An 18,303-nucleotide genomic window follows, 5' to 3' on the forward strand; every position below is an offset into this window, starting at 1 on the left:
CAAACAACCAAGCTCAGAGAGCACCAAGGACTCCACAATTTAGTAATTGCTACAGATGCTCTTTGGGTCCTTATACATAGTTCAGGTACAAGACTGAAAATAGATACCTAAATACTATATGTGAAACAGCCAGCTTGGTGTAGTGGTTAAGGCATCAGGCTAGAAACTGGGAGACTGTGAGTTCTAGTCCTGCTTTAGGCACAAAGCCAGGTGAGTGACCATGTGCCAGGCACTCTCTCTCAGCCCTAGGAAGAAGGCAATGTCAAACCACTTCTGAAATCTTCCGAAGAAAACTGCAGGAACTTGTCAACACTGACTCAAAGGTACAATGTGCACGCATGTGTGTGAAAGATTTCACCAGCTTGATAGTTCTTTCATTTATCTAGCCAACGAGTTGAAGTGTTTTGTGGAAAATACCAGGGCGTAGGGTTTTGAGTGGTTTATTTCAAGGCATTTTCTACTGCAATAGGCCGATAATGCTCTAAGACATTATGCAGCCTGTTTTGATATAGAGAAAATGGCTGCATCATCCACATATAAAAGATGAGGCAATGGGAAAGAGAGGGAAGATGGCAAAAATCTCAACAATATAGAGATTAAACAGCAAGGGGGCAAGTATGTATCCTTGCCTGACCCCTTTATAAAAGGCTCTGTTAGGTTCTTATTGCCACTATCCTAGACCTGTGATGGTGCCTCAGTGGAATTGTATAATCAATTTGAAGAGACTACAATCAATCATGAGGCTGCTAGCTTCTCCAGAGTTTCTCTCAGGTATAGAATCAAAAGCTGCCTTTAGATCTATTAAGGAAATGTGAAGGGCTCCATTTGGGAGATGATAGTATTTCTCTGCTAAATAGTGCAGAATTATATACTGGTTCATTGTAGAGCAGTGTTTCTCAACCTCAGCAACTTTCAGATGTGTGGATTTCAACTCCCAGAATTCCCCAGCCAGCCATGTCCACACATCTTAAAGTTGCTGAGGTTGAGAAACACTGTTGTAGAATTGTATAATCTGGCTGGGGAATTCTGGGAGTTGAAGTCCACCCATCTTAAAGTTGCCAAGGTTGAGGAACCCTGTTGTAGAGTGTCCAGATATTCTCAAAGTACAGCCAATCCGAAAGTTTAGGACATAAAAAGCTGGCATATAGTTTACTAATTACTAAAAGAAGACTAAGTGGGCAATAATTAGCAGGACTGCACCTGCTAATTTTTTATATATTGGGAGAGTAGAGGAATTAAGCTATTTTTTGAGCAACTGCATATCCTGAAATGAATAGGAACACTTCACACAGTAATGTTTTGTTGCCACTCCTACTTTTTGAGAAGAATATTACTTTTAGAGACTTCTCTAGAGGGAAAATCTATGCTTTACATCTGCACAAGTGTTCCTCAAGTCTGATTCATATATAGGAATGGGGGATGAACTCTAGGGATGTGCAAATCTTACTGTTCCAGAAAAAAGATAGGTTTTCTGCATATCTAATTAACACAAAGCTTTATTCATCGAATTTTAAGAGTGTCCAGACAATATTGCGGGGACGCGGTGGTGCAGTGGCTTAATGGCACTGAAAGTTGCAGGCCAGAAATGGTTGAAACTTCAGTGGTTCGAGCCCAGCTCCACGCAGCAGAGTGAGCTCCTGCTTCCTCCCCAGCCCCTGCCAACCCAGCAGCTCAAAAACTTACATGAGTAGATAAATGGGGACTCTCACCCCGGTGGGAGGAAAAATGCTGGCGACGCCTTGCAAAGGAGACGGGAGCAGTTGCCGGTAGCGCGGAAGCAGCACACGCCCAAAAAAGGCGCAAAGCAATGGAAACCCCACCTCCTGCGCTCGCCAGCTGGGCTCTGCTCTAGGAAAGGGGCCATGGCAAACCACTTCCGAAACACCTTGCCTTGAAAACTGCAGGGACTCGTCCAGGCACTCGCCACAGAATCGGTAATGATTGAGTGCAGATAAAAAAAAAAAAGACAACATTACTCTCCATTTACAGCCTTTCTGTCTTTTCCCTCTACTTCTTCCTTCACTTTCTTTTCCAGAGAAAATTAATGAGGAGAAAATGAAAAATATACACATTTGATCAGTAGCGCTAGGAGATGATTCTCTGCTGGTACCTGTACAACAATGTTCTTACCTTCTCAGTTTCAAGTAAATATACTTGATTAGTAAACAAGGGTTCTGTCTACATGGCACACTGAACACAGTTTCAGTAGCTACAGTTTAGCTGCACATGTTGTCCAAATCCAATCCACCTGTTTAGTTTATTGCTCAGTGTATTTGTGAACTCAGAAACATTGAGGAAATCATGATTACATTAACCATGGCTAAGTGGCTGGATTCACATAATACACTAGGCTATATTGTAGCTTTGGATTTTGATTGATGTGCTGTGTAAATCCACTCATTGTGGTTTGCCAACCACAAGTCATAGCTTAGTGTAGTATACAAGCCCAACCAATGGTGGATATTCATTAAACCATGATTAAATAACCATGGCTATGTGATCTCAGCCAGTTAGAAAACATTCAGCATACTATGGGTTTATGTGCTTCCAAGAGAAAGATTCCTGCCTTTTTCCCCTTTTGACACTAACTAGAGTTAATACTAAGGATGGTTCACAAACAGGCTAAACCCATTATCCATGAAGGTGGTCAAATACTAGTTATGTATCATTACATTTATAAAATAATATCAGAATTATACAACAATCTGCAGTACTGAAGAAAAGTTAGGGGTAAGAGCTATATAAAAGTCACTTGTTGAGAAGGAAGGAAGGAAGGACGGACCAACCAACCTTCACACGAACAGGGAAGGGTCTCAATTGCATTTAAAAATGGAAGTCCGGCAGATTTCTGAGCACAACTTTAGAAACCAGGTCACCATCTCAGGTCCTTGGATGGAAATACTGCCTCCCTGTCTAACGTCCTCCGAGGATCCTCTTTCCTTCCATCAGGAGTCCGGTAGCATCCCTTCCGACTAATACATCTTACTGAAAGCCATCCGCTTTTTTTTTTTTTTTTTTCTTGGCAGCTGATGAATCCAGCCGCAGTTCACGGCAACTTACGCCTTTGACTAAAGCGCGGAGTCGGAGAAGGGGCGACTAGCCTCTTCTGCTGCTGCTGCTGCTGCCGCCGCCCGGCGACGGGCGGCCGCCGCTTTCCTCGTCCTGCAGCGCCAGCCTCCCGCGAAATCCCTGGAATTTCCGGGAAAGATGTTGCTGACTTTCAGCCCCGAGTCACGTGACTTCCAGGCCGACTTACGAGTTGGGCTTCCAGCTCTGGCGGCCAGCCATGGGCATCCCGAGCACGAAGGAAAACTTAACTTTGCGGCGGGGGGGCGCCGTGTCAGGAACGCTCGCCGGTCGCGGGCCTCGGGGATAACGCTGCGGGCGAAGAGAGACCGCCTCCCCGGCCTGGTCTCCGGCGTCTCCTGACTGCTCTCCTCCCGGGCGCATCGCTTTCTCCAGAGCCTTCTGAAAGGATGGGGGCAGGCGCCTTAGCCATCTGCGTGAGTACGGGCTGCCTGTTGGGGGTGGCGGTTGGCGCGCGTGGAGAGCAGGAGAAGGCAGGCCGTGTGTGCGTGCTTTGCACGCGGGCGCGCCGGCCGAGCAGGCGTGCAGCAGGAGACGTGGCCTGGAGCGCGCGTGTTTGAACCTTTCTGCTGTGCTATAAATGAACCATCGAAGGTGCCACCCTCTAGATCAGTGTTTCTCCACCTTGGCGGCTTGAAGAGGAGTGGACTTCCCCTCCCAGAATTCCCCAGCCAGTTGGCTGGGGAATTCTGGGAGGGGAAGTCCACTCCTCTTCAAGCCGCCAAGGTGGAGAAACACTGATTTAGATTGCTATTCGCTGTAGCTGCACTGCTAATATTAGGTGGCCCACCTTATTTCATTGTGACAGTGTAACAATTGCCATCTTTTTCTCCTTGCAACAGATAATAACAATAAGGACTTCAGAAACAATTGCAAAATAGCCTTCTGGGTCAGACCTTGCTTCCCATTAATGTGAAGGAGAGCATTTGCTTTGTTTTGGTTTTCGGTCATGCTGGGAAATCAGTTCTCAGTACCATGTATATATTTATTTAGTGGAGTTTGCACCCCTGCCTGGAAAACTAAAAAATAGATTTCTTCTGGCTCTGTGTTGCTGTTGTTTTACTCCTGCTGGTTTTTACTGCTGTTTTGTAAAGTTGTTTCAATGCTGGCCTGTGGTTCAGGAATTTGCAGCATTTGGTTTCACAATGAAGAGGGTTGCACAAGCGCCAGCCCGTGCACGTTTTAGAAGAAGATACACGAGGGAAATGTGGTTGGCTTCCTTAAATAGGATTTGCCCTTGTGTGAGGACTTCTGATTTTTATGTTTTACTTTTTTTCCTGATGTACTTTGTTAGTAAAAGGGATTGTAATTGTCAGGCTGTTGATCTCAAAAGCAAGCGTACGCACGTCTGCCTCCAGGATGAAGATGCTAGAAGGACTGATTACAAATGTGGCCGCTTGTTAGCAGCCTCTTTGCAGAAGCATTTTTTAAACAATCAGAAGCAGACAAGATTTAACTTGATCATAAACAGCATTCCTTCAAAATAGATGTTTCAGACAGGTATATGAAGATTTGCTGTTCCCTGTAGCCTATTCATTCTCACTAGAAAGAAATGGATTCAGTAAGATGGGGAAAAGATCATACTGTATAAATGATATATACAAATTGTATGCATTCTGTATTCTTTCTCATAGTCTTATCTGCATTTTAATATGGGTGATTTACATAGGTATCAGATTTATTGCTAACTATGGTTTGGTGCAATCCCAAGGTTGCCATAATGGCCAAGGATTAAGGCTACTTTACTGCAGCATGCTTAGTGCAAAAATGGATGTACATAAAGGTGTAACTGGAGGGAGCTCTGAAACAAAAGAAGAGGGGAGACTATATGGGGAGAGTGTTGGAGAAGATAGGAGTGCAAAGCCCCCAATTTCCTAAACACAGATGAACCATATTATTACATCTGCTTTCTAGGCAATATGTATTAGTAATTTTTATTAGGGAAGTATATTGGATCCCAGCTAGGTTCCAGCATGGACAGTCAGACCTGATTAGCCCACTAGGAAATACCACTGCTGTAGACTAAACTAGAAAGTAAAAAAAAAAAAAATCCAGAAGATAATTTTATGTAAAATTACATTTAATGCATTGTGTTTTTATTTAAAATTGCTGGTATATTATAAATTGCTGCTCTAATTGTATACTGCTTGGAGTCATTCTGACTGAAGTGGTATATAAATCTTATCCATCAGTAACTGGCAAACTACTTCACTGTTGTTACCAAGAGAACTACATGGGTATGTCCAAGCAGTCACCAGGAGTTGCCCTCAACTCAGATAAGTCTTTTCCTTTTATGCCTGGAACAGGACTAGGGCTGTACACAAAACATTCCCATTCCAACCCCCGAATGGGCTGTTCTGAGTGATGCAACCTCAGAGCAAGGCCAATTTGAGGTCACACCATTTCTGGAATATTTTGAATGAACCCTTCCCTAAGTAGGAAAACAAGTTTTGGGGTTGGAATATTGTGTAGCAGAACATGGGTGCCCCTCTACTTGGTGCTAAGATCACTCTTGGATATTTTTACACAAACAGAGTCGTTGGGAGTCGGGCAGCATACAAATTTAGTAATTTGGAACATTACTGAATATTGATTCCAAAATCATTGGAATCAGAGGTGGGTGGGTAGAATGGGCGCATGGGACATGCTCCACTTGCCTCTGTGCCCTCATTCGATATGGTGGGCTCTGCATACAATGATCTGCTTGGCTCTACTTGTGGGGAGCCCAGCCTCCATCCCACCAGGACATCTGGGGTCAAGTATGGAGGCAGCAACATCGATGCTTATAGAAGCAACTGTAAATGGCTGCAAGCACAGGGTATGGTGTCCTTTGGCCTGTAGAGCAGGGGCTCTTCTAATCTACAGCCCTTCCCTAATGAGACACTGAGATAATTTTTTTAATTTACCAGCCTGATGTTCTGCTTTGAGGCAGACTGCATAAAAGAATGAAAAATGCAGCCCCTGTCTGTTCACTGCTGCATTAGCAATCTATGTTTCAGTGTTGTGTTGCCATGTTAGGCTTGATCCGCCCTTTGCTATTACAGTATATTTACGCTCCTATTTCAGAGGGACGGCTCCCATTCATTGAGTATATTTAATTTCTGCTCCGCCCATCATTGCTGTGGTCATGCAGTTTGGATGTTTCCAAGTTATTCACTCGGTTGCTTGGCTACGGATTTAGGCCACTCCCATTGACTTTCTTTTTCCTGTTCATCCAGGGTGTGTGTTTGCATGTGTGCACGTCTGTGCATGATTTATCCCAGATCTTTGTAGAAGTCCTGCCTGGAATCTCAACCTCAATCTCAACCTTCTGTTCCATAAAACTCACAGAATTGGTCCCTCCAGCTCACGTGCGAGGGAGTGCTTCGTCGAGCCATGCCACCTCCAGTTGTCACTCTGACTGGTTGTTCTCTCTTTTTGTGTTCTTTCAAGCAAAGCAATTCAGCAGTCAGGCTTAAAGAAGATATGAAAAAGATTGCCGTTCCGCTCCCGAGAAGACCGAAGGGGACCTGTAGCCGGAAGTTGTTTGGCACTGGTCTCCAGGAAATGCAGCAGGAGGGGCTGAGCAAGTGTGGAATCCCAACCGTGGTGTGGGATATTGTAGAATATCTGTCTTGGCACGGTAAGCTACTAGCAGAGTCCTTCTCTTTAAAAAAAGAAAAAACTTGTGTACTTCTAAGGCAGCATTCCTCAACCTTGGCAGCTTGATGATGTGTGGACTTCAACTCCCAGAATTCCCTAGCCAGCATAGCTGGCTGGGGAATTGTGGGAGTTGAAGTCCACACGTCTTAAAGTTGCTGAAGTTGGAAAACACTGGCTTACAGCAAAGGTGAGTGAGAGAGACACAATTAAGGTATGTTAAATCACCCATGACTTAGAGAAAGTAGAGAGAGAGTTGTTGCTGCTGTTTTTTGAAAAGAGATTGAGAGCCGACAGACTGTTTATTCACATTAACCTGTGGAATTCATCACACAAGAGGTGGTGATAGCTAGCTTTAAGATGTGGCAAATTTAAGATTTAAGACTTGAATCTTAAGTTATCTTGAAGACCCAACGTTAACTCCATGCTCCAAGTACCAGTTGCAGGGAAGCCATGGTTTGAACAAGTTATGCTTCCAGGTCCTACTTCTGAGCCCACAAGAAACATTTGATTGGCCACTGTGAGTGGCTGGCCTTGGCTTGATGCAGTAAGGCTGTTAGGCTATCTTCTCCTTCAGATATGTAGAACTACAATTCTAAGGTTCTCCTGCTGGCTGTGAAAATTGGGAGTTGCATGCCCAGCACATATAAAAGATACAAACTTAGGAAACCAGAGATGCAAGAAGAAGGATTCCCAGAGAATCAACACTGGCATGGCACAGCCTTAACTGAGTTTAGGAACCAGCTACTTAACAAGGGAAGTTTCTGTTTACTGAATTCCTGCATGCATCTTTTTCATTTCTCCTCCTGTTCTCAGGAAGGTGATGTCAAAATAATGATACAACAATCTGAACACTTTTTTATTTTTTAGTTAAGTTGAAATAACACATTGGGGGCGCATGCTGCTTTTCAAAATGCCCTATATTCTTCCCTCCCTCACCAATTTATTATATTCTGCTTTGAAAAAGGGGTTTTCTTGGGAGTAGGCTGGGGGAGTTGAAGGGGCTCTGCAGCAGCATGTAAACTACTCAACTTCTGATTTTACTTAGAACAGCACCATCCAGATGTGTTGGATTGCAATTCCAAGATTTCCCAGGCAGCTTTTCAGATAGAATTCTAGGATTTGCAATCCTAACACATCTGGATGGTGCCAGGTTAAAGAAGACAAATCAAATTTGTCTTTTACAGTATTTTCGTGTTTTATGTGTTCTATGGTTTTTATATTTTTAAAGCTGCACTGGGGTGGCATTTAATTTCGTTGTGCAAGTAGTACAATGACAATAAAGATTACTTTGACTTTGACTTTGTCCAGCAGATGGCAGTGTAGGATTTCTGGAAATTCTGAATATTTTTTTTTTTCTTGACTCTGCAATAATTAGCATATCTAGGGCTTCTTATATTAACCTTGTTAGATGGGACATTATAACCATACCCAAATGGCTGATGGAATGGAATTGAGAGGTTGTAGCTTACTTAATGAATGTGTAAGTCAAGCGGGATTTGAACACTGGACTTTGCATCTTAGAGGCTGTTCTTGACCTCTGCCCTTTGCTCCAGTATATTGTGTAATAAATATACTCTGATTACAGAAGTGTCAAGCACTATTCTCAGAGCAGTGTGTTTGGGGATATTCCTCTTTCCTTAACTGTAGTTCTTTTGGAGATCTGGGCCAATGGAAAGAAGCTATCTTCTTTGAAGGCTCATTCCGTAATGCCGATTATGCTAACCTCCTGCCTGCAGTTTTTTTTACCAATGGGACATTAAAAAATGCAATTGCTACTGTCCATCCTCACAAGCCGGTCCTTTAGGGTTCATACTGGATGTATAGCCTGGACTTCAAGTTCTGCTCCAGAAAGATAGGAGGAAAGCTGGTTTTATGAGTTTCACGTCACTTGCTCTGCCCATATTTGCATTGTTCTGCATATTTTTAATGCAGGCCAGGGGACCTGCCAATGGTCTTGCCTATTTCATGTGTATAATTACAGGTCTCAAGCAGGAAGGTCTTTTCAGGGTGAATGGGAACCTGAAAACAGTGGAACAGCTGCGTGCGAAGTATGAGAGTGGAGATCAAGTAGATCTTGCTGCAGAGGGCGACATAAGCTCAGCAGCCAGTTTGCTGAAGTTGTTTCTGCGGGAGCTGCCAGATCGGGTGATCCCTTCTGCCATTTACCCCAAATTCATCCAGCTTTATCAAGGTGATGATTTTTCCCCAAACATACATCCTGTACCTATTACTTGTGTGGTCCGCTACTTTTACAGGTTTTGTTTTTTAATAATACGTATTGTTGCTTCTGACAGAATAGATGCAGTTATTTTTTAGAAACCCTTTGCAGAAATGGTATGACATATTCATCACCTAAAATAATTCATATTCACAGGAAAACAAAATCATATGGGTGAATAAGTCTATACTATATATGGAAATTTAATTAAATAGAGTGATTGCTTTGGACTAGCCTATTTTGAATATTGCAGATTAAGAAACCAAGTAGCTCCATGGTGAAGCAGATAAATTACATTTGGAAGACCCTAAGTGAGTTCCCTTGTATTTCCACACAGAGTTTGAAAGGAAAACATTATCATTTTTGGAGAATTGAGATCTGTTTGTGTGAACTGTTCTGTGTGCTAGGTGAACTGACTTGTTCATTTTACTCATACTTCACATTAAGCTATGTTTGCTTATTTATAGTTTATTGAATATTCCACAGTTGGCTGGTTTATGCAGTTTTGGAAGCAATAAGGCATAACTTAGAAAATAGTCGTTGAGCCGCATATGTTAAACTGCAGACAATCCAACTGAATTACAACATACTACAGTATGTAAGTTCTTGACTTACAACCATTCATTTAGCAACCATTTGAAGTTACAAGCGCACTGAAAAAAATGACTTACAACAGGTCCTCACACTTATGACTGTTGCAGTGTCTCCACGGTCATGTGATCAGAATTCGGGTGTTTGGCAACTGGCAAGTATTTACAATGGTTGCAGTGTCCCAGGGTCACATGATTACCATTTACGACTTTCTCAGGGGGCTTCTGACAAGCAAAGTTAATGGGGAAACCGGATTCTCTTGACCACTGCGGAAAAAAGATTGTAAAATTGGTTGCAACTCACTTAACAACCACATCACTTAGTAATGGAAGTTCCAATCCCGATTGTAGTTGTAAGTCGAGGACTACCTGTATACCCTTTTGGTGGCTTAATTCACACTGTACTAAAACATGATTGGTTTTAACCATAGCTATGCCACAGTGACATGGTTCTGAGGCATATGCCATAGTTCATCAACTACAATGGCTACTAAGACCAAACCAGACCAGTCATTTTAAGGCATAGCCAGATGCTTCCATGTAGAAAGCATTAAATTAATCTTTATTTTTCTACCGATAGAGAATTATTTTCTAGGAAAGAGCACGCAGTTCTTTTAAAACTAGTACAGTTTGAACATGGATTCTTCATCCTCATTCTAACAGGGCAAAACACGTCACTGCTCAGTGAATCCCCTCCCTCCCTTCCTTCCTCCCTCTTCTTCAAATGCATTAAAAGATTCCTGTATTTAATTTGCGAAACATTGAATTGTTTACATTGAGGCTACAAATGGCTGCTCTCTCACAATCCATAGTCAAGCACAACCTTGCAGTAAAAATGGCCTTCTTAACTGCTATTCTTGGCTGTCTTGTGGTTCAGTTTTCAGTCCTGTTTGTCCCTTGAACTCAGGCTTGTGTTTTGATAAAATCAAGGTTACAAATGCAATGTTTGTTTCCATAAATACTTACCACTCAACAAAACTTTGTTTTGTATTGCACTATCCAAGTAATAACAATAAAGGAACATTTGCTCATGTACTGTTTACAGAAAAAACAAACAGTCATTTAGGAAGTGGGTTAGAGGGCCAACTGTGACTTTTCCAGCATGAAGCTAAAAGTGAAGAAGAAATACTATACTATACTGAAGAAATGCACAAATGTACAAGCTGTGGAAAATCAAATGACCTGTGCTCCTTCTCTATGCAAATTCCTTTTCAGACATAGCAAGACAGATTTTGTTGCGATGTCTGAATCCTTTAAAATCTCAATTTTCATCAATGGCCCTGGTGGCTGGGGCACCCTCAGAGTAGAAGTCTGCACATTAGGAGGGTGCTCAGGTTGGGAAATGCTGAACTAGATGAACCATTGGTCTGACCTGCAGGGTTCCTACCATGGACGTCTGCAGGATTGTCCTGCTTTTGTCCAAATGATGACAACAATGTCATGCTGCAAGTTCCATCGCTCTCAGGTGTGCGTGCAACATCACAACCCACATAAGAAAAGAGTAGGACTTCTTGCACAACACCACTTTTATCATTCTATCCCCCCTTACCGCCCCCAATGCAGACACCACTCCTTTGTTTGTTTTTGGCAAAACACAGTGTGATGTGCAAACCCAGTCATCTCAGGTTAGTGTTCTATGGGAGGCCAGGCTAGAATAGCTTTTTCAGCAAATCAGGGTTAAGAAATCTTGGCTTAGTTTTAAGTGTGAACTGGACCAGAATAATGCACTTTCATATTTTCGTAAGGATACATGCATCCTCCTTTTCTTCACAGTTTAGAAAAAATGACTTTTTTTCCATTGTTGGACTGGTCTTATTTTCTTGAGGAAGAGCCAAATACAAGTTGCAAACATGTAGGTTACTTTAAGGATACCAGGGTCAGGTTGGCACACAGTGCTGGTTGCTTTTGCTTAGCGTATCGTATGAACCAAATGAGTATTTGTTTATCAAATTTGTACGCTGCCCAACTCCCAACAACTCTGGGAGGCTTGGCATTTGTGTGAACCAGACCGTTGTGACTTGTTCAAACCATTATGGCTTTCAAATCCTGGCTTTGTATAATGCATGCATCAGACCAGTGTTCTTCACCACTACAATAAATTGTCCAGTGATGAATTTATTAATAATAGTACAAAGACTCAATTATGAGCCTTGGGATCCAATCTCTTTCATAAGGAAGCAGGTTTTCTGGCTATCTGCCTGATTAGGAAATACTTTGAACAGCTAATTGCTTCTTACAATCTCCTGCTGACTTTTCAGCTGATTTGGTATTTTTCCATTTTAACAAAAACCCTTTAGAATTTTGTGGAAAACCAGCAAGATACTAATCTTTTTCAAGATAGAAGTACTTTGTAGTCAAGGTAGCTATAATCATACTGTTCATATTGAAGAAGCGGACTCCTTTTCATTTAACAAATTATCCTACACTGTAGAACAGTAGAAGAGAGAGATATACCACAATCATTCAACTCCCACTTTGATTGTCACTAACCCAACTTCTCCATTCATGGCTTAAAAGCACAGGAACATGCTATGAACTTGAACTTTTCTTTCTTCCTCTGTTTTGTATGTGTGTTTCTCTAACCCTAGTTTGGCATGACATTTGAGCTGGCAAGTTACAGCTAACCCATACTGCACAATCATGGTTTGAAGATGATTTGCAGGCTATAGTTTAGAGACAAGATGCTAAGGAGGTTCAAATGTCATATCAAACTACAACTGGAGAAAAACAGAAGTGGGGTGGAAAAAAATAATGTGAGAAGCATCTTGACAGTCTTTAATATATTCCCAAGGAGTTTTACAGCATTTTAAAGAGAAGGATGGGAAACATCTAGTGAGGGTTAAAATCAGATGAAATTGCCTTTTTCAAAATCAGACCTTGAATTGTCTAGATATGTGCCATGTAAGTCAACCAGTTATAGGCCATTTGGTCTCTGCCTACTAAGCTTTTTGTCCCCATTTAACTTTATTAAGGAAGCTGGTATTCCTCAGAGCCTCCAGCATTTTCTTATTTCCAAGAATGCCACTGTGTCATCCTAGGAATTATTGGGAAATATAATGGTGGTTGGCTGTAGCCCGGTGCTGTGTTTAGAAGTGAGCCCATCCACCTGAAAAAAAAAAAGACAGTCTAAGATGATTGGTACCATCCTGATGGACTCAGGGTAATTGATGGAGAGGAAACTCACCACCTTGTCTTCTGGCAAATGGGTCTTTTAACAGCTGGCCACATTCAGTAACGTGGCCATTTTTGAAAGGCTTAGGACATGCTCTCAAAATTCAAAATAAAAAAGATTCAAACATTTCCTGTGGCTTGCAACTATGCATGACCCGTCCTGTTTTGTAAGTTATGAATTCCTTCATTCACACCCCAATTCTTTCCTCCTTACTCACATTAGTTGCTCAGGATGATAAATGGAGCTTTCCCTACAGAAAAGGACAGGTGCAATTCTTGGTACCTCCTATTTTTTAAAAAGAAAAGAATGTAAGAGCAGGTGATGTAAAAGAACTTTGCCTGAGACTAGAAAGAGTAACTGAACTAGTGCTGGGCTGATGAATTTGTAGTTTTGTTATGGAACTTCCTTGGATGATAATCTTCACATTACTATCCATTCATTTTTATTTTTTTTTAGTTTAATACTGCTTCATTTCTGCTACTTTTGTTTGACTTGTACCACAGAATAGGCATAGCCTTGCATATCATGTTTTCTTTCTCTCTTTACAGCCAGCCAGAAGTATGGTCTGGAGACTAATGAGTTAAGAGACCTTCTGATGCAGATGCCTGAGACTCACTATTGTCTCCTTAAGTATCTTTGCTACTTCCTGAAAAGGGTTGCTGAGCATCACTCTGAGAACAAGATGACTATTTCCAACCTTGCTACTGTTTTTGGACCAAATTGTTTTTGGTAAGCTCTTTCCTAAAACAAACTCCAAGTTTGGAGCCAAAAATAGCTCAGGATTCAGAGCCAAATACTAAGCAAGCAACTAGTAGTAGTGTTTACTAGGGGGAAAAAAGGAGTAGTCATGTTCTAATGGATATACCATTAGAATCAATTTGAATCTAGGACAAGTTGGACTTCATGTGTGAGGGATGGGAAGAAGATACTAATCATTATGATCACAGATCTTTTTCAGATTTTCTTTGCCCCAGACAATACAGAATTGAAAATTCCTTGAAAATATGAAGTAGACATGATAGTTCGATTCAGTCGCAATAAATTAAAACTGGATGAGAAGGTTGTTTTTTCAGGCTGGTTTTTATTCTGGATGTTATTCCTCAACTGGTTGTATGCTTGCATTCTCAGATATATTGTGAGCTAGCTTTGTATGTGAGCTAGCTTCATACAAATGTGAAGCTAGCTCACATACAAAGTCAGTCATTTTTATTTTCTGCACTTAACTATTGCACACTTGAAGGCCACCTGTTAAATCTGACTCTTTTGAAAAGGACCTTCGGTCAGCAAGCTAATGTGAACATTTCAAGTGTTGTGTGTTGTTTCTGTGATGTTCCATGTATGTATCCATTATCACCTTTGGATGCTCTGGTCATCAGATTAATAAATCTGTCTGTCTGGTCAAACTTTGAGCTCCCAATAGATTAGCAAACTCAGACAGTGTTTTAGGAACATGAGTCTCTTTGGAACAGGACTTGTAAATCTCATAGATTGGGAATCATGTGTCAGTACAGTTCTTGGAAGAACCCATGGAAATGAACCAGTCAAAGCTGGGAAAGGGCACCCACTTTTTTTCCCAGAATATATTCATTTTTTTATTGAAATTATTGCACAAACATTCCGTAATAAATGCATACTTAGCTAATGCGTTTGAGTCATAAAGTACAGAGATTATCACAGATACAGAAGCTTTGAAAAAACATAAGCAATTTAGAATGAGCTACTTAGGATTTGGAGAGAAACTTTTTAATATTAAAAGTTAGGGCTATACATGTTTTGGAAGTGATTCAGACCTCATGTGAGCACAGTACCACTCTGCTGTTCATTAAAACAGCCTGTCTTCTTCAGCTTCTGAATGAGTCTGAAAAAGGATGCTGCTGATTTAAGAAGTCGACTCTTAAAACTTAATTCAAAGTCCTATTCAGCTTAACAAATACTAAAATTTAATTACTTCTTTATACTATTTAATCCTATAAGACTCCACTAATACGTATTTACAATCATGTTAAATTAACATTTTAAGATGGAACATTAAGTCATATCATGTTTTAAAATCTTGAAATAATATAGACTAGATTATTATAATTTACAGCTCCTTTCAATAATACCATTTTCTCCTAGACCAGTGGCCCATAGAACATTGTTAATGCCCCAGATGACTCTACTGTTGTTCATTGAGACATTAAGATGCTGGCTTGTATTGTGTTCATAGGCAGTGCACAGATAACTTCAGAGATCTGTCTATTTTTAGTAGGCAGGAATGTATGGTAACTCTAGCCTTTTATTCTTTTCATTTCATTGTGCAGTACCTAAACAGTGCAGCCAAATTTTTAAAACGCCTTTTGCCACTGAGGTCCAAAACTTTTAAATAAAACAGTACTGTAACAGGATCCTTATAACTAGTTAAATATCAGGCATGCCATTTACAACTTTGTGTTTCGTGATTTTTGAGGAAGGTCCCATAGTTCAGTCTTAAAGCATGTTTATAGTATACAGACAATTCCAGGATCACATTTTCCCTCCCTAGCTGAAAGAATCCCCAGTTGTAGGGCTGACTTAGGGGTAGGGAGCCCAGAGAATCACTGCTAGCCAATGTACAAAATAGTATGCTAGTGTAGAGAGCACAGGGAATGGCCTTGAAAGTCAGGAGGAAGAGCCACTACTAAGGCAATGATCAGACAAGTGCCATTTCAAGAAACGAATTTGAGTAAACATCTCAGACAAGCCCTTCCCTAATTCACAACCAAGATAAAGGGAAAGAGGAGGGAAGCACATTCCGATTTGCAAGAGTCTGTTATTACGTATAACTGTTACAATAAAAGTAGTCTTGACTTATATGGCATTGGTTTCTTAGTCAGGTCTACCTGATATTGCTGACATCTACCTGGCTAATGGCCTGGTTGATCTCGTGTGTCTAGCAGTGGTGTTTTGTGTCAAAAATGTGTGAACTTTCAAGCGCAAGCACTTCAGAGAGGAAAATGGGATGTTTTAAAGTATTATATTAATTATATTATATTTTAAAACATCCAATTTCCTATATTATATTATTATTATATTATATTTCATTTCATTTCATTTCATTTCATTTCATTTCATTTCATGGGCATCTGACTCCAAAACAGCTGTGAGTGGTTTACCTTTTAAAAGATTCATATTCATCACATCCCTTTCCTTGTCATTTGAATCAGACTTAAAATGGCTATGCCAGAGACATATTACAGTAGTTAAACTTGTGCTATGGTAAGGACATATGATATGCTAGGGTGATTTAGGCACTCTGTTCGTTTGAATCTGTGTTTATGAATAAACTGCAGTGATTTATACATTGGTTGGTTCTCCTGTGATTATGCATTAAGGTGGCTCTTTTGTTGGCACTGTATTTATTTTAAGAGTCAGGCAATGTCCATTTTGCCTTTGTATGAATGCAGTTGTAGAATACAGAAACAATAAACCCTATATTCTGACACAAAGAACCAAGCTCCGAGAACCCCCAGGACTCCACAGTTCAACCCTGAGCTACACATATTCACCTCTATTGTTACAAAAATTGCAATATTTATATTATCAGGATGCTCTTAGAAAAATAATAGCTATTTCCTCCTTGTGGATTTCCATTGGCTCCTCTCTTTGTTAAATTAAGTTTCAGTGAAGTTAGAATTCCTTTACTCCTTTCATACTCACTAAAACAAGAACCTTTTTCTTTGAGCTATTTTGATGCTACTCTTAGTAAGTTTGTTTGTTCCTTTTCTTTACCCCTTGTAATGGTCTTTTTCCTTGACCCCTGTGATTCCTTGTTTACAATCCTGAGGAATTTGAAGAAGGTTGAGCAGTGGGCAGCAATGAAAAATCTGTCAGGGACTTTATTTGTGCAATAGGCAAATAGGGTTGTTGCTCATGTTTTGATATTTTCTGGCACTGGCTTCACTTTTTTTTTTAAATAAGAAGCAAAGAGAAATGTTGATAGAGTTTAACTTGATGCCTTCTTTATTCCCAGTTCCTCTAAGTGAAATACTTCCAGGTGGACTTTTGCAAGATTTCATGTTTTGGCAGCTTGCTCATTCAAACAGTGATCAAATAACTCAGTGATGGAAGACTTGTTTTGAATAGCTTGGATTTCAGGATCTTAGGCAGAAAGGTTGGAGGAGAACCTGGAGAGCAGTTCTCAGTTAGGAAGTAATCAACAGTGAATGACATGCACCCATGGTGTTATTCATTTTAATGCAGCCTCATGCCTTCAACTATTTATATAGAAGTCTATGTTAAATAAGCAGAAGATAAACCCACCTTCAAACCCAACCTAGGACTGAAAATTGTATTATTTATTTGTTTATTTTTATATAAACCTATTAATTACATTCTCTTCTTGCAAAACTATAATTGTAGTTTTTAGACCTTACATTACAAGAGGCCAATGTTTGCTTTGAGTGTATGTGACAAAATCTCTGGGCAAATGAAATAATGAAATTATTCAGGAAAAGAAGTAATTTAATGGAGTAGGATGCAACTCTCTGGTTTTAGAAGCAATCTATTTCTATGTCAATAATTAGAGATAGTTATCAGAGCTGATTTAATGGGTTATGTAATGACCAGATTTCTTGAGAGGGGGCAGTTAAAGGTAAGATTTAAGAAATAAAGCAGTATGACTGGAAAAGAAAAGAATGGTGGTGTCTCAGAATCTGGAATGTGGGTTAAGCACCAGAATACAGTGGGGACAGTACTTAGAGGAATGGTCTTGGAGAACAAGTGAATCACTCGTTAAATTTCATGCTGAGCTGAAACCCACATGGGCTGCATACCTAAATGAGAAGAAATAAGTGGCTTCTGTACTGAAGGGTAGGTCTGGGTTATCATACTAATGTCAGTCCCTTGCTTATGTTGTTTGGGCTCAGAAGCTAAGCAGGATTGGATCTCATGAGTGCTTGGATGGGAGACCTTGAGGGAATATTAAGACTGTAGGCAAGATGAGGAAATCGAAAAATCCAAAAAGAATTGGATTTTTCCAGTGGCAAATCACTTCCATATTGCTGCCAAGAAAGCTACATGGATATGTCCATGAAGTTACTAGCAGTTGAGCATGCTCTGAAGGAGTCTTTACTTTCACTTCTTACCAGGGATACAAATCATTTAGTTGCTGTGCCAAGGATGGGACAAGGCAAGCTAATAATAATGTAATCATTTGTCAGAATGAAGCCTTATCAAGGGATAGACTTGGAGATAATATCTACTTAGAAACCAGTAGATATGCACAGCAGTAAATAACAAGTCCATACAGCTTTAGTTTAATAGACTTGTATTACAATGAGCAAGTATAGGCCATAGGTCATATAACATTCCAAGGTCAAACAATACACTTACAAATCAGTCCAATGTAGCAGCAGTTAAACAGTAATTCTTCTCCAATCATCCCCCAACAACATTGCCCATGGAGCAGCCTACTATTATATTCAGGCTAGCCAATCTCTGCCGTCTTGGCTACATTCCGTTCCACCCTTTCTCACCTGAGATGTGTCCTACTCCAATGACACACTCCTTAAAGGAACCTTATTGTAATTATCTTAACAAGCCTTAAGTAAGGTTTTTGGCTGCTTGACTGAATA

General features: G+C 40.5%; 1 protein-coding gene across 5 annotated transcripts in view; it reads left to right on the forward strand.

Annotated features, from left to right (window-relative positions):
* Window positions 1-1,472: 1,472 nt before the first annotated feature.
* FAM13A (family with sequence similarity 13 member A) overlaps window positions 1,473-18,303 on the forward strand; it is a 131,298-nt gene continuing 114,467 nt past the window's right edge. Inside the window, exons 1-4 of one of the 5 annotated variants that reach the window (XM_088133064.1) lie at window positions 1,473-3,503; window positions 5,280-6,709; window positions 8,711-8,920; window positions 13,258-13,438. In XM_088133064.1, the coding sequence (XP_087989190.1) occupies window positions 6,463-6,709; window positions 8,711-8,920; window positions 13,258-13,438 (638 nt within the window). In that variant the 5' untranslated portion in view covers window positions 1,473-3,503; window positions 5,280-6,462. Of the gene's footprint in view, window positions 3,504-3,832; window positions 6,710-8,710; window positions 8,921-13,257; window positions 13,439-18,303 lie in introns of those variants that run through there. The other 4 variants (XM_088133065.1, XM_007427390.4, XM_007427392.4 and 1 more) reach the window with 4 other exon arrangements.

Source organism: Python bivittatus, unplaced genomic scaffold (assembly GCF_059951505.1).
Source record: "Python bivittatus isolate LINGU-HERP-01145 unplaced genomic scaffold, Pbiv_v1 ctg000070_np1212, whole genome shotgun sequence".
NCBI lineage: Eukaryota > Metazoa > Chordata > Lepidosauria > Squamata > Pythonidae > Python > Python bivittatus.